This window comes from Coffea arabica, chromosome 2e (assembly GCF_036785885.1).
Source record: "Coffea arabica cultivar ET-39 chromosome 2e, Coffea Arabica ET-39 HiFi, whole genome shotgun sequence".
Taxonomy (NCBI): domain Eukaryota; kingdom Viridiplantae; phylum Streptophyta; class Magnoliopsida; order Gentianales; family Rubiaceae; genus Coffea; species Coffea arabica.
The window spans coordinates 7,757,581-7,771,999 of record NC_092313.1 but is presented as its reverse complement, the minus strand read 5'-3'; the positions used below and the strand labels follow the sequence as shown (position 1 = coordinate 7,771,999).

At 46.6% G+C, this 14,419-nt stretch overlaps 1 protein-coding gene across 1 annotated transcript; it reads right to left on the bottom strand.

Moving 5' to 3' along the window:
* Positions 1-120: 120 nt before the first annotated feature.
* Positions 121-3,225, bottom strand: LOC140036605 (GDSL esterase/lipase At5g33370-like). The gene is made up of 5 exons (XM_072078609.1): positions 2,877-3,225; positions 2,410-2,540; positions 2,002-2,244; positions 712-964; positions 121-533 (listed from the first exon to the last, which is right to left on the bottom strand). Exons 1-5 carry the CDS (start codon positions 3,127-3,129, stop codon positions 307-309), a joined length of 1,107 nt encoding a protein of 368 aa, XP_071934710.1. The 5' UTR covers positions 3,130-3,225; the 3' UTR covers positions 121-306.
* Positions 3,226-14,419: the final 11,194 nt, after the last annotated feature.

Sequence of the window (14,419 nt, the reverse complement as noted above, 5' to 3'; positions counted from 1 at the left end):
CTGAATCACTGTTTGTTTCCTTTCGGGTGTAACATTAATTGATTTTGATGCATTGCGTCATCCAGTTTATATATGAGAAAGGGGGAAAGGACGCTTCTACTAAACAGATTTCGGAGGACATGATAGAAAACATTCTGTGACTATTATTACACTTCAAACACATTACACTTAATTTAGTGCTGAAATAACTAGTCATTGGCAGCTCCTCGGCGGCACACGTGAAAATAATTTCCTAATTTTTTGCAGAAAAACTAGGAGCAGAGAGAAAGCAAAAGAGAAATTCAACTTATAGCAACATGGATATGTTTAAGAATCCATGGCCAGGATAGTGCTGAGATTCATGGGTGTCATGTAATCAGTTGAGCCCGTCAGGATTTGTTGCACAATTATTTTGTTTGCCTTCTCTGACGGATGGAATGGATCCCAAAATGCATATTGGTCTCTATTCGGGCACAAGTTAGATAATCCTGTGCAGAGCCCAAGCCCATTGTAAGGTCCTTGCCCGCAGCATGCTACCTTTGATGTAACAAATCCTGCAGAGTTACGCTGAAGGTTAGGTGATATTGAAACTTTGTCTTTTCGCAGCATGCAGCTTGAAAAAAATTATCTTTTCAGTAGGCTACATCTGTTTTATGTATTTCTTGTCATCACGTTTTTGTTGAAAATTCTTGGTGTAATATATAGAAGAAGCACATGTTTCAAACTACATACCAAAAGCTCCGGGATTTGTGATGAAATCATTATGCATTTGTTGAGCATTTGCACCAATAAAAACATCCTTCCCTATTTTACTGTTTAACCCCCTCAGCATTTGAATTAACTGTGGATTGAATAGGCCTGCTGCTCGTTGTAGTTCAGCTGAGCATTCACCATTTCTACTGCGCATTGCCAGTTCTGCTGGGACGCAGCCTAATGGTCCTGTGCCAGTGACGATGACCCTGCGGGCTCCAAGATCATAAAGCCTCTGCATTAAAATTGACGATGTCATGGCATTACCATTTCCTGGCTGGTAAGTAAAATGCTTCAGCTAATAGCTCGTTGTCGCGACTTGATTATGAGTCATGTGTTGTTTTTTTGCAATATGTTTAAGTGAGAGATGAACTGAAAAACCATTCCTTGATCTCTTGACAAGGTAAGTTTTCAAGAAACGTGAATTATGAAATTTTGCTGTTGGCTTGAGCCATAACTCTGCTCCCTTCATGACAGTAAGGAACAATTTCATCTTTTCTTCTTAGATGCTGATGTAATTTTCTTATCCTGAATGGGGGAACCACCTTCACCATAAATGAGTCTAAAATCTTTCATGTGACTAGTTCACTTGAAGAACTAAAAACTGCTCCACAAAACTTAGAAATTTTTTGGTGGGCACTTCTCTATACCTATTCTTACCTGTACTCTTATTAATGTGACCCCATTTAAACGTTGCATGCATGGCGGCATAGTTCGTTCCCTTTTTTTCTCTGGTGGTTAGCGTATTGTATATGGTTATTATTCTGTGAAATCACTCTCATCTAAACCCGTGAACAAATCATTTAAAAATGGAGGTGACACCTATATTCTGAGAAAAAGCAGCACTTGGATCTTCTCTATTCTTCGTTGTTTCCTTCCCTTTTTATTTGATTGGCTAGGAAAAAACTGCAATTATTCTGCCTGGGGTGCAACTTAATGTTCGAACTGTTTCTAGTCTCGAGTGTCAAACAGACTACTGCTTTCTTCTGTTTCCTTGGGGGCCAATTACGTTCAAGTAATTAAGTGTCCTCGTTGAGCTTCAACACCTATATTCGTAACTTACTACAGATATTTAAGAAAGCAAATATCTCATGATCACCAAGATTTGATAAGTTTCCACAGCAATTTACAGAAAAAGTAAAAAGGAAAAGAAAATGTTAATTGTTATTCAAATTAAAGAATAAAATGAAGTAATATCTATCCAGGCAGAGAACTCACAGGATTTATCGATGAAAGAAAAGAAAATTTAGCAGTTCAAAGTAAGCAAATTACCGTCAAAACTTTCTGATACTCAGAAATGAGAAAACGAACGTAATCAGGTAGAGCATATTGACGTGATCTTGCAGAGTTTGGCACTAAATAGTAGTTGTTAACAAAGTCATTGCCTCCCAAGGTCATAAGAACTAGTGCTTGGTTCACAAGTTGCTTTGCCTGTTGGGCTCCTATCAATGCACTCACTCGTTGTTGATATTCTCTGAAGTATTCCAACTGTAAGGAGATTCTAATTATGTTCACCTGCAATGGCACCAAACTTTTTGTTCCTTGATCATGGTACGAGTAACAATAATACTGCAGTAGAAATAACTGCTTCCTACGGCAGAATAACAATTAAATGCGAGCTTATGGATAATTAAGACCACGAAAATTTCTATATCTACTAGTTTTGGAGGAAGTAGTTACAAATTGGATTCCGGTATCGTTGAGAATTCCCACACCAGCTGATGCAAAATTGGCACCGACAAGCAGTCTTCTACCATTCAGTTCCGGATCCAAGTATGGCAACGGTGATTCTGATGCACCAATATTTTGACCTAAAGGTTTTAAAGAACCAACAAAAAAATCAAAACCAGGAAAAAAAAATAAAAAGATAAGATAATCTTGGTAGGAAAGATAAGGCAAATGTGCAGTGAAAAATGTGAGGAAAATTTCCTCAAATTAAAAATATACGAGGAAAATCAAGACAGAACTGAATAATCGCGACACTCAAGATCGTGGTTATTTTGAGCAAAGTGAAGCTTGAGTAGATAGTACGGACATGCTTATATATGTTTTATCTTTGGTTGGCTCATTCGCACGCCTGTAACATTATGCGGTGAGCTCTTTTTTGGTGTAAAAATATCGAGCATGGACTTAGAATTTCACTCAACTGATAATGTCAGGTATGTTGAAGCCATTAGAGAAGCGGCCGGTTGGTCTATGAGTTGGATAATCAAGTCCATAAGGAGGTGAATCAGCACGAGCACTTGTCACCAAATAGTTGTTGTTCCCACTGTCGACTAGGGAGTCTCCGAACACAAAGAAAGCACGACCCTCAACTCGAGAAACCCCTGCTTGGAGTGCAAATAGAAGGCCAAAAATATTCAAGAAAAGGGCAGGAATGGATGTGTTAGGAGGAGACATGGTGTTACAACTAATGTTGCAAGACCACACAAAACTCAAATACTTGCAGTGATAGGTTTTGAAGCAAAGGACTGCTTTATATATATGCTAAGAAGCTGCATGGCGCTGTGCTACAAGTTGAGTTGCAATTTAACACTGGCTAAGCAAACACAGTTGTAAAGAAAGAAGAAGGACCACCCAAACTACATCTACGCTTAGTACCACAGCTTCTCCAAGGCAATAAATTGGGCAGTTGTTAGGAAGAGTTTGGTTCTTCAATCATTTATAAGAACACTATTTACTAGGGTGCCGAACCTAAATTTTACACTTTATACCTTCTCACAATCCAAATAAAAGTTGGGAGCAAAAAAAAGAAAAAGGTTGCAAAATAAATTCATCCAAACAACTAGCAAGTCTTCCTTCTTTTGCTGTCTTTGTTCAGTTCAGCTATTAAAGAATGTATAGTTTCTTGCCGCATTAGCTTCAATATGGAGATCCTTTTTGTGGTTTGTGAATCTCTGTGAGAGTTTGTTTCGTGAATGGTAGCTAAGATTTTGCATCCTGAAGAGGTTTCTTGTGTAATGTGGTGGAACTGTATATAGGTGACCTTAAATGAAAGTTACACGTGATCAACATAAATAACAGTGTGTTACTGTATCAACAACTTCTTTTCTTCTGTTCTCATTGAAACTGGTAATACTTCCTGTATGGTGTACTTAAACCTTCGCAGTTTGTAGCCCATAATGAAGTTAATCGAATTTTTGTTGTCGTACCTCTTCCAATTATTCATGCCTATACCACTACTAAGGTTCCGACAGTTCACAAAGTTAGGTGACTTAACGCTCACAAATGTATTGTTTTACGAAATAATTACTGACATATTATTAGAAAAAAAAATCTTATTGATGATTTTTTTCCTAAAGCAAAATAAATTTGTTTCTCTTTTTTACAAAATAAATTCCAAACTTTATAAAGGAGAAAAGTAAAGAAGAATTGGAGACCTTATGATCACTTGGTTAATATATCTACAAGTTAAATTAAGTATGCTTGATAAAATTGAAATCTGCAATTTGAAATCTGAATCCATTAAATTATTAAATTGTTAATTGTAGTACTAAATTTGACACGATAGATTTGAGTGTACATCACATTAAGTGATAAGTGAATGGTTTAATTTTAATTCGGATGTTCAATTTTGCCTAGAAAATTCAGTGCCACTTAATTAATTCACATGTTGAATTTCTGATTATCAAACGCATTTGAACCTATTAAGATTTGAATCTATTAAATTTAAGTGCTAAATTAGATTATTAAACAGAAAACATTGCTATTGTTTCCCTATATATATATATATACACACACACACACCACGTTTATGCGCGTATTAAGAGGACCATAATTGAGTACGTTTATGGATGCTGCAGGCAGACCTTTATGCCAACAGTACCAAGAACAAATACCTCGACTACGGTGCATCTAAATTTTCAGGCAATTAATTCCACTCCATTTAACATGCCTAAGTAGTGGGTAATTGTGGCCAAGGGAGTACCACCTAAAACAAGCAGGCCTAACATCTCTACCCCTTTGCCTAGTTACTGGTCAATCCTCATATTTTGCTAGTATTTCACTTGCATTTCAGCAGGGCATTTCTTTGCATCTATTGCTATTTCTGGATTTTATTTTATTTTTTTGTCCAAAGCCAGAATGACTTTTACGGCATTTTACAAATCAAAGCCCACAGAAAATCACAAAATCCGGCAACTCTTGTGATTCCTAAGAAGACTTATAAACTACCCCAAAAACCCCCCAACCCTCGATGTGGGATAACAACCTAAGCAGGCGAGCTGCACTAAGACCTAAAGTTGACCGGCGAGCTATTTCTGGATACTCCACCAAAAGTTGACCATTGTCCCAAGTTGGTAGTTGTTCAGCTTTTTGCATTTGGAACTTTCAAGCATTTTACTGGAACGACATGCTTCAAAACGTACAAGTTTGCTGCCTACCTCAGTCCATCCCTTAGCCTAATTAATCATTAATCTGACTTACTTATCATTGTTGCTCATAAAGTTTCCAACCAAAATATTAATGCATAACCTACTGACAAAGAATAGAGTTGACTGAACATGAAATAAGCACTCTTACTAATTTCTTTATGTTTAAAGAAATAACCCACAGGTTTGGTGAACTCCTCTTTTTTTTTTCTTTTTTTTTTTCAACTACCATTTCCTGGTCGAACACCAATTCCCACTTCCCAGTCACCAACTGGGCCACGCTGGTTTCTTGAAAATTGGGCCGATCCAGACTTAAAATAGGCCCGTTGGATGTGGGATATCCAAAGAAAGAGTTTCCATTATGTCTGATGTAATATGTTGCTAATTGAATCGGATCTTCCCTGGATGTCTTCCTAATTTTTTATCATCTCCCTTTTCCAAATTCCTTCATTCAATATTTGTAACCGTAGAAAGTCTTAATCTAGTTCGTTCCCCTTTCTAATGATAATCAATTTCCAATCAAAGAAACTATAATTTGTCCTAATACATGCTCAATAGAGTCTCAATTAAAGGAAATTTGTCTTCTTCAATTGATTTAAAAGACTTAAGCAAAGGTTTGACCATTTGGGTTCTATTAAGACCTTGATTGATAACTCAATTCACTACTTAAATTTAATAGCTTCAGATCTTAATATGTTCAGATGTGATTGATAACTAAAAATTAAACATTTGAATTAATAAGCAATACTGAATTTTCTAGGCAAAATTTACTCCAACAAAAATATGTGATAAGCTATTTATTTATCACTTAATATGATATATACTAAAATATATCAAATTTAGTAATTAACAATTCAATAATCTAATGAATTCAAATTTTAAATTTCAATTTTCAAACTTCAATTTTATCAAATGCGCCCTAAGACAGCATTTAAATTGTAAACCTGACTAGAGATAGTTTTACAAGCTTATATTAATTAGAATTAACTTTTTATGCATTGACACAGTAGTGATTTTTTTTATACTAACAACTTTCGATATATATATATATATCACATGTGAAAGAAAAGGAAAAAAGAGTGAAGGTGTTGGTTTGTAAAGAAAAAAGCAAAACAAAACAAAACAAAACATTTAAATTAACAAGAAGAAGAGAAGGAGGAAGAGATGGAAAGTGATAAGAATGGCAAGCCTGGTGGCATTGGATTCTAACCGGAGAAGAAGAAAGAATAGCTGATTGTCTTTTATTTACAAATTTTCTTATATTTCAATTTGTCCCCTCTTATTTTAGATAATTATAAATAGGGATAATATCATAAACCTCCCTTAAAGTTTTTCTTAATATCACTTGGCACCCTTGAGGTTAAAAATATCACTTATCTCCCCTAATAATTGCAAAAAAAACTATATTAACCCTCATGAAACATAATTCACATATCAAATAAATGGAGCTAAAAAAAAAGTCACTTTCTTCTATTTTTTCTTTCTCCAATATTTTTCTCTTACTCAATTTTTTCGATGACTATGTGATTTTTTATTTGTAAATTATAGTACATTGAATTTTACGTGTCTTTTACTTTTTATGACTATGATAGAATGAGGTATAATTTTATTGTTTATTTTGAGTTAGCTTTTATAATGATCAATACAATTTAAAGGTTTGGGCATGGGTTGAGAAGAGGTTGAAAAAAAAATATAATTCATAAGAAATTTATTTTGAACATATAGAGTTAAATTGGTGATAGTATATTTCTTTGTAAGTATCTTTTTATTATATATATATATATATTTAGACTATAGTATTGTGACGTCTTGGTAGTGCTACTACAGATTGTTTTTTTTAAGTGATAGTTTTCTTCAAATAAACAAGTGGTTTTGGAGTATGAAGAAGCACAGAACTCCCCCTGGACGAGCTGACCTGATAAGCTCGGAGGGCTGATGGAAGAGCTCGTCCCAAGCCTGCACAACAGAAAGAAGCGATCTCTCAAAGGGGGCCCCGAGGTGGTCCCCGAGGGCACTCCGACGGTCAAATTAGTTCTCCGGCGAGCGGGAAAAGGACCAATGGTAAAGCAGTCGGGGTGAGTTGCCAATAGTGAGCGTACCTTGGACAGTAGGTATGTGTTACCATTTATACCTGTTTGAGGAGTCCGACCTCCGTACGTTCCGGAACTTGCCGTGGATAGCTCCCAACCCCGCACCGGGGGGAATTCCTCGCGCCCTCTGCGGGGTGGCTCTCGAGAGCCTCCCAGAGCCCTAGCCGCCACGCACCCTGGGCTGCCTCCCCGTGGGCCCGGCGTGCCAGCCCAGCTCGGGCCGACCCTGGGCTGCCACGTGTACAGGCCCAGGATGGGGCCTCTGCACTAGCCCCCTAGATTAGGTCAGGCTCCCGGGCAGACCTGATCTACCGCGTAGCCACGTGGAAGCCCATCATTACACCGCTCTGCCGCGGTCACCCCTGGTGCAGTGCTGACATTGGGGAAGGGACGTCCGCGTCCTTTCAGTTGTCGCGTCCCTTCGATCCCCGTACCCCATTCAATGCGTTCACATGGGACGGTTCAAATTCAAGTAACCGTTTTCCCCCCATTTTGGTTCCCTATAAATAGTGGCTGCCGATTTTCGGTTAACTCTATTTGCCATTTTCCCCTTTCTTCGCGCGCTTCCAACTCCCAGTAGTGCATTTCCGGCCAACAGCACCCAGATTCCGGCGACTTCTCCATCCCCTTCTTTACTCCAGTCATCAGTAAGTCTTTCCCTTTCTTTTCTCGCATTCTCTTTCTTCCTTTTGCTATCCTTTGCATTTTATGTCGGGCCTCTCCGACGTCACTTCCTCCGCCTCCCAGACTCCAGTCCGCCGTAGAGCCACCAGAATCTTCATCTCCTCTTCATCTTCATCCTCATCTTCGTCATCTCCCTCTCCTTCTCCTTCTTCATCCTCCGCTTCAAACCCCAGCTTTCCCATTCCTGACTTGCTTGAGCCTGTTGACATCATGAGCTCACCATCCGCCCATTCTCCTTCTCCCCAACTCCGGTTGGAAGCGGCCGAGCTCGATGCCTTCATCGAGCAGCAAGCCACTTCCATCCCCTCTCCCAAATCCCCGCATAACTCTCCTGACGGAGCCCAGGAGGGAGCTGGGGAGGACAGGAACTCCTCGGAGGGGACCCCTGAGGCCGAGCAGGGGGATAACCCTGGGTTCAACTACGGCCACCCCGACCGGGAGGAGGCCATCCTTTCGCCCGGGGCGGTGGCCGAGCTAGCCGCCTCATTCTCCATTCCTCCGGCCTTCGAGCCCCGAGCTGCCGGGCCCACCGACCGGGCTTGCCGACCTCCCCCAGGCTATGTAGCCATCTATAAAGAGCAATTGGTCGCGGGGCTTCGACTACCCATTCCTCCGGCCCTGGCCGAGATCCTGAGCTACTGGGGGCTCAGGATAACCCAGGTCCACCCCAACTCGATCAGGATCATCATCGGATTCCTGATCTATTGCCAGATCTGCTCCATCCCCTATTCTCTCTCTCTCTTCCGTTCCCATTACGCCCTCAAGGCTTCTCTCCCTGGATGGTACTACTTCTGCCGCCGCTCTCCCAGCAGTCGCGGCGGGAAGGGCGCCCAGGATCTACTGTATGGGGTCCCCTCTTCCGTAAAAAGCGTGGAAAGTCGGGGAGGTCGGGGACGACCCCTATCCGGAGGACCTGGACCCTGAGGCCTTCGGCCAGCTGCTGGGCTCTGCAACGAAGCTGTACGCAGCCAAGTTTTCACCGAGCAGATTTCCGCAGACGGGCTGTTGGGAAAGTTGTCCGGGTCCCCCGGAGGGGTGGAGTTCTCCCCCGCCGACCAAGATTCCTGTAATACTGCTCCTGTTTTCCTGTCACCTACTGCCTTTCCCGCTCTATTTTTCTGACCTGCAGCACTAATCCGGTGATCTTTTTCGCAGTGAAGAGGCTCTCCAGGCTACTGGGCGCGCCGACCGAGGATGCCGCCTCCACTGAACAGCTTGAGGCGACGAAGAAGGCCCCTGAGGCCTCCGCGACTCCTGGGGGCAGCTCGGTCCCCCAGAAGGAGGCCTCCCAAGCTCAATCCCCCTCCAAACAAGCCCCCGGAAAGAAGAAGGCAACGGGACAGAAGAAGGGGCGAGAGGAAGAGCCTTCCCAGCCCGGGAAGAAAATCGCGCAGGGCCCAACTCAGCGGCCGCTCCTGCTGACGTCTGGGGGCCCCGTCCACCTGGGGGTAGGCTCCGCAGAGGAGCACGCCCAGGAGAGTGCCCCCGCGAGCTTGTGGCACTTCCGCCACGTGACTTCAACGAAGCCGGGGCAGGCCCCCACCATGCATGACCCCCGGCGCTTCTGCACGTCCTGGGAGCTCTCCATCAATGACCGAGCCCAATTCCCCGAGGTGGCTCGCGAGCTGGTCACGGGCTCAGTCCTTCCACGTGACAAGAAGTGGATGGAGCTGGCCACCCCGTCCGAGCTCCAGGACATGTACTACACCGCCCAGGCCCAAGTAAGCCTTCTGCCTTTTAAGTCCTTTGGGCCCCTGCTCTACCTCTGAACGGGGTTAGCAGTGTGCTGACTCTTACTTCCATTCCTGCAGGCCAACGCCGCTGGTGCCGCCCTGGTTACCCGCTTCTCCGAGCTATCTCCTGACTTGGAGAAAATGCAGAAGAAGAACCGGGAGGCCGAGCAGAAACTGGCCAAGGCCCTTAAGGAGGTAGACTCCCTTAAGGCCAAGCTGGGCCAGGCTGAAAAGGGGCTGGAGGACTCCCAGGTCCAACTCGCCTCTACCAGGTCTGAGCTGGACCAGGAGAAGAAGGGAGTGGCGAGGCTGAAGGAGGAGCACGCCTTTGAGCTTTCTGGCGCCGTTGGCCGAGAGCGCAAGAAGGCTGTCCGGGACTTCCTCCGCTCCGACCAGTTCGCCGATGATGTGGCCTGCCTCAACCTGCCCATCCTCCAGATCGGCGTCACGCGGACCCTGGACAAAGTGAAGGGCCTCAACCCCCCCGGCTTCAACCTGGCGGATTTCAAGGACTACAATCCTGCGGCCGAGGAGAAACTGGACTGGCTTTTCGATGGGTACCGCAAGGGGCATGCCCTGAAGGATCTGGTGGGAAGGAGTGACGTGGGGGCCGAGCTGGCGGAGCTCCCCCTGGAGGAGGAGGAGACTCCTGGCAGGGCCTCCGGGAAGGAGCCCGCGGCCTGAGGTCGGCCACTCCAGAAACCCTTTCCGTCTCCTTATAAGGATTTGACCATGCTCCAGTTGAAAATGCCCTTGAGGGTCCATCTTCCTTTTTGACAGCCTTCTCCCCCGACCTCCAACATGCTCAAGGTGTACCTTCAGCTCCTACCTCAAGCAGGTCGCCAGCCAGAAGAAGACGTAGCTAGGTCCCCCTTTCCCTGTATAGCTCGGTGAGCGTTGTAACAGATATGCTCGAAATTTTGTAATAGATAGGCCTTAAATGCATATACGAAATTCGAAATAGATTCCCCTGCCATTTCCTCCTGCACCCCCTGTAACAATCAAAACCAGGTGCCGACCTCCCGGGTCGAGCACCAGATGCATTCCCCCGTTAATCTAATAACTAAGTCATTTAGAGGGAACCAAACACGTGCCGACCTCTCGGGTCGAGCAACAAACATTTCGCTAAGGCAATCACGCACGCCGACCTCCTGGGTCGAACGCTTAAACTTTCAGAATCCAGGGAACCAGGTCGCCGAAAACACGCGCCGACCTCTCGGGTCGAGCAACAAACATTTTGCTAAGGCAATCACACGCGCCGACCTCCTGGGTCGAACGCTTAAACTTTCAGAATCCTTCAAGGTACATTTCACCAGCGCCGACCTCCTGGGACGAGCACTCCCGCGCGCCTTACCCCCAAGCCCCCCCACTAGGACATTTAGCGAGGGAACGCTAAGTGGGCTAGTGTAGGACTAGAACTCAGAAGACAAACAAGTACACATGAAATAATAACTTGAAAGCCTGGCCTTTATTGAATGAGGTAACTGGAATTCGAAAAAATCGGACAACTGACAATCCTGGTCTAACTTATGCTACAAACAGTCGCAAATTGGAGAAGTGCCAAGTGCGGGGTACCTCAGATCCATCCATTCTCGCGAGTTTACAGTACCCAGCTCGGTTGGCCTCTAAGACTTGGTACGGCCCTTCCCAGTTAGGGTCAAGCTTGTTGGAGCCATGAGCTCGACTGACTGAATTCTTCCTCAAGACCAGGTCGCCCGGATGGTACTGTACGGACCTAACCTTGGCGTTATGATAGCGGGAGATTTGACTTTTGTACTTAGCCATTCGTACCGCTGCTTCCTCACGCTTAGCCTCCAGCGCGTCCAGGTTATATTTCAGCTCTTCCTCATTGGTCGCTGCAACGAAGTTTTGTGTCCGGGGTGAGGGGAGACCAATCTCCGCGGGCACCACCGCCTCTACTCCGTAAGTCAGAGAAAAAGGGGTCTCTTGAGTTGCTGTCCTGGGCGTAGTGCGGTAAGCCCAGAGGACACTAGGTAGCTCGTCCAGCCAATTAGACTGGGCTGACTCCAACCTGGTCTTTAATCCTTGCAGAATTGTTCGGTTAGCATTCTCCACCTGACCATTGGCCTGGGGGTGTCCGACCGAGGTGAAGTGTTGGTTAATCCCTAGCTCGGCGCACCAGCTTTTGAAGGGGTTTCCTGCAAACTGTCGCCCGTTGTCGGATATCAAGACATGCGGGATCCCGAAGCGGCAGATTACGCTTTTCCAGAAGAACTTCTGAATCGCTCTACCCGAGATAGTGACCAGGGGTTCGGCTTCCATCCATTTCGTGAAGTAGTCGATAGCCACCACTAGGTGCTCGTACCTGCCTGGAGCGCGGGGGAAAGGTTCCAAGAGGTCTACTCCCCATTGGGCAAAGGGCCAAGGACTATGGATGGGGACCATCTCCTGAGTGGGCTGGTGGCGCAGTGGGGCATGCACCTGGCAAGCTCGGCATTTCTGGACCAGTTCTGCGGCATCTCGGAAGACCGTAGGCCAATAGTAGCCCAAGAGAAGGCACTTTTTGGCCAGTACACGGGACCCGACGTGTGCCGCGCATATCCCTTCGTGGATTTCACGGAGGACATAGTCGCCCTCCTCAGGAGTCACGCACTTTAGCCAGGGGGATAGGTACGACCTCCTGTAGAGGGTCCCCCCAGCGTAGGCGTACTTAGCAGCTCTTAGCTGTATTCGGCGAGCTTCGGTCTTGTTCTCTGGGAGGGCGCCCGAGCTGAGGAGGTCGACGAGAGGAGTCATCCAGGTGGCCGAACTGTCTACGGCCAGGACCTGGACCTGGTCGATGCTTTTCTGCTTTACCACCTCTACCAGGACTTCCTTGCTCAGGTGGGCAAACGAGGAAGACGCCAGCTTTGACAGGGAGTCCGCCCGCTTGTTCTGCGACCGTGGCACCCGTTCTATCTCGAAGTGGCTGAAAAGCTGTATCACCTCCTGCACTTTAGCCAAATATCTTTTCATGACGTCTTCCTTGGCTTCATACTCCCCGCAAACCTGGAGGACGACGAGCTGGGAGTCGCTCCTGACTTCGATGGCGGTTACACCCATCTGGTGGGCTATCCGCAATCCTGCAAGCAGGGCCTCGTACTCGGCCTCATTGTTGGACGCGGGGAAATCGAATCGGAGAGCGTATGTCAGTTCCTCCCCGGTCGGCGAGATGAGCAGCAGGCCTGCTCCGCTCCCCTCCTTGCTCGAGGCTCCGTCCACGAATAACACCCAAGGCTCTACTGGCCCGACCTCCTCCAGCGGAGTGCTCAGCTCAGTTGTAGACAGACTGGCGCCTTCCGCGAGAAAGTCGGCCAGGGCCAGGGCTTTGATGGCCGTACGGGGTCGGTAACCGATATCGTGCTCGGCTAGCTCGACGGCCCACTTAGTCATCCTGCCTGAGACCTCGGGTTTCGTGAGTATCTGCCGAAGAGGCTGGTCGGTTATGACGACGATGCTGTGGGCCTGGAAATAAGGCCGAAGCTTCCGGGCGGAGTGCACCAAAGCCAGGACTAGTTTCTCGGCCGGCGTATATCAGGTCTCCGGCCCCTGTAGAGCTCGGCTGACATAATATATCGGCCTCTGAACCCCCCTGTCTTCCCGTACTAGGACCGCGCTAACGGCCTCGTTGCAGGCGGATAAGTACAGGAACAAGGTGTCCCCTTGTTCCGGGGCGGTCAGGGTGGGTAGCTCGGCCAGATACGCCTTGAGGTCGGCGAAGGCCTTCTCGCACTCCTCGGTCCACTGAAAATCTTTGGGTGCCTTAAGGATCCGGAAGAACGGAAGCCCCCTTACCGCGGATCGGGAGAGGAATCTATTCAGGGCGGCCATCCTTCCCGTGAGTCGCTGGACCTCCTTCACGTTCCGCGGAGGGGCCATATCCATGATGGTCTGGAGTTTTTCGGGGTTGGCCCAGATCCCCTCTCGGGAGACCAAGAAAATGAGGAACCGGCCCGACCTAACTCCGAAGATGCACTTCTTCGGGTTCAACCGCATCCGACTTTCCCGGAGGACGTTCAAGATCTCCCTCAGGTCGGGGACGAGCTGGGGTCCAGCCCGGCTTTTGACGATCATGTCGTCCACGTAAACCTCCATGTTCCGGCCAATCTGGTTCCGGAACAGTTTATTGACCAAACGCTGGTAAGTGGCTCCAGCGTTCTTCAGCCCGAACGGCATCGTCCGGTAGCAGTAGGTCCCTTCCTCGGTGATGAAGGATGTGTTTTCTCGATCCTCCTCGGCCATCTCTATCTGGTGGTATCCCCTGAAGGCATCCAGGAAACACAAAACATCAAAACCAACGGTAGCATCTACTAACCTGTCGATCCTCGGCAAGGGGAAACAGTCCTTTGGGCATGCTTTTATTGAGATCTGTGAAGTCAACGCACATCCTCCAGGATTGGTCCTCCTTTTTTACCAGAACAGGGTTGGCCAGCCAGGTCGGGTAGTAGACCTCCATGATGATTTTGGATTCCAACAGCTTTCTGACCTCCTTCCTAATCACCTCATTCCTCTCGGGAGCGAAGTTTCTCTTCTTCTGCTTCACCGGTTTGAAGCGAGGATCTATGTTAAGGTGGTGGACCGCCAGGTCGGTCGGAATCCCCGGCATGTCGTCTACCGTCCAAGCGAAAACCTGGGCGTACTCCCTTAAGAGGGCCTTCAGGTCATCCTTCTCTTTGGGCGGCAGTGATGCACCGATGCGGATTGCCTGGTCAGGCCTCCCCTCCTGCAGCGGGAATTCCTCGATCACATCCGGAGTATCCAGCTGCCGCTCCTCCTCCCCCGGGATATAGGGTTCCAAGCTGACCGTCTGGGC

Bases quoted from the DNA above. Each gene is read 5' to 3' on its own strand.
- LOC140036605 (XM_072078609.1), bottom strand. From the start codon at position 3,129: ATGTCTCCTCCTAACACATCCATTCCTGCCCTTTTCTTGAATATTTTT. The intron at 2,245-2,409 runs GTAACTACTTCC...GTGCCATTGCAG, and splicing joins ACGATACCGGAATCCAATTT to GTGAACATAATTAGAATCTC. The intron at 965-2,001 runs GTAATTTGCTTA...ATTTTAATGCAG, and splicing joins AGTATCAGAAAGTTTTGACG to AGGCTTTATGATCTTGGAGC.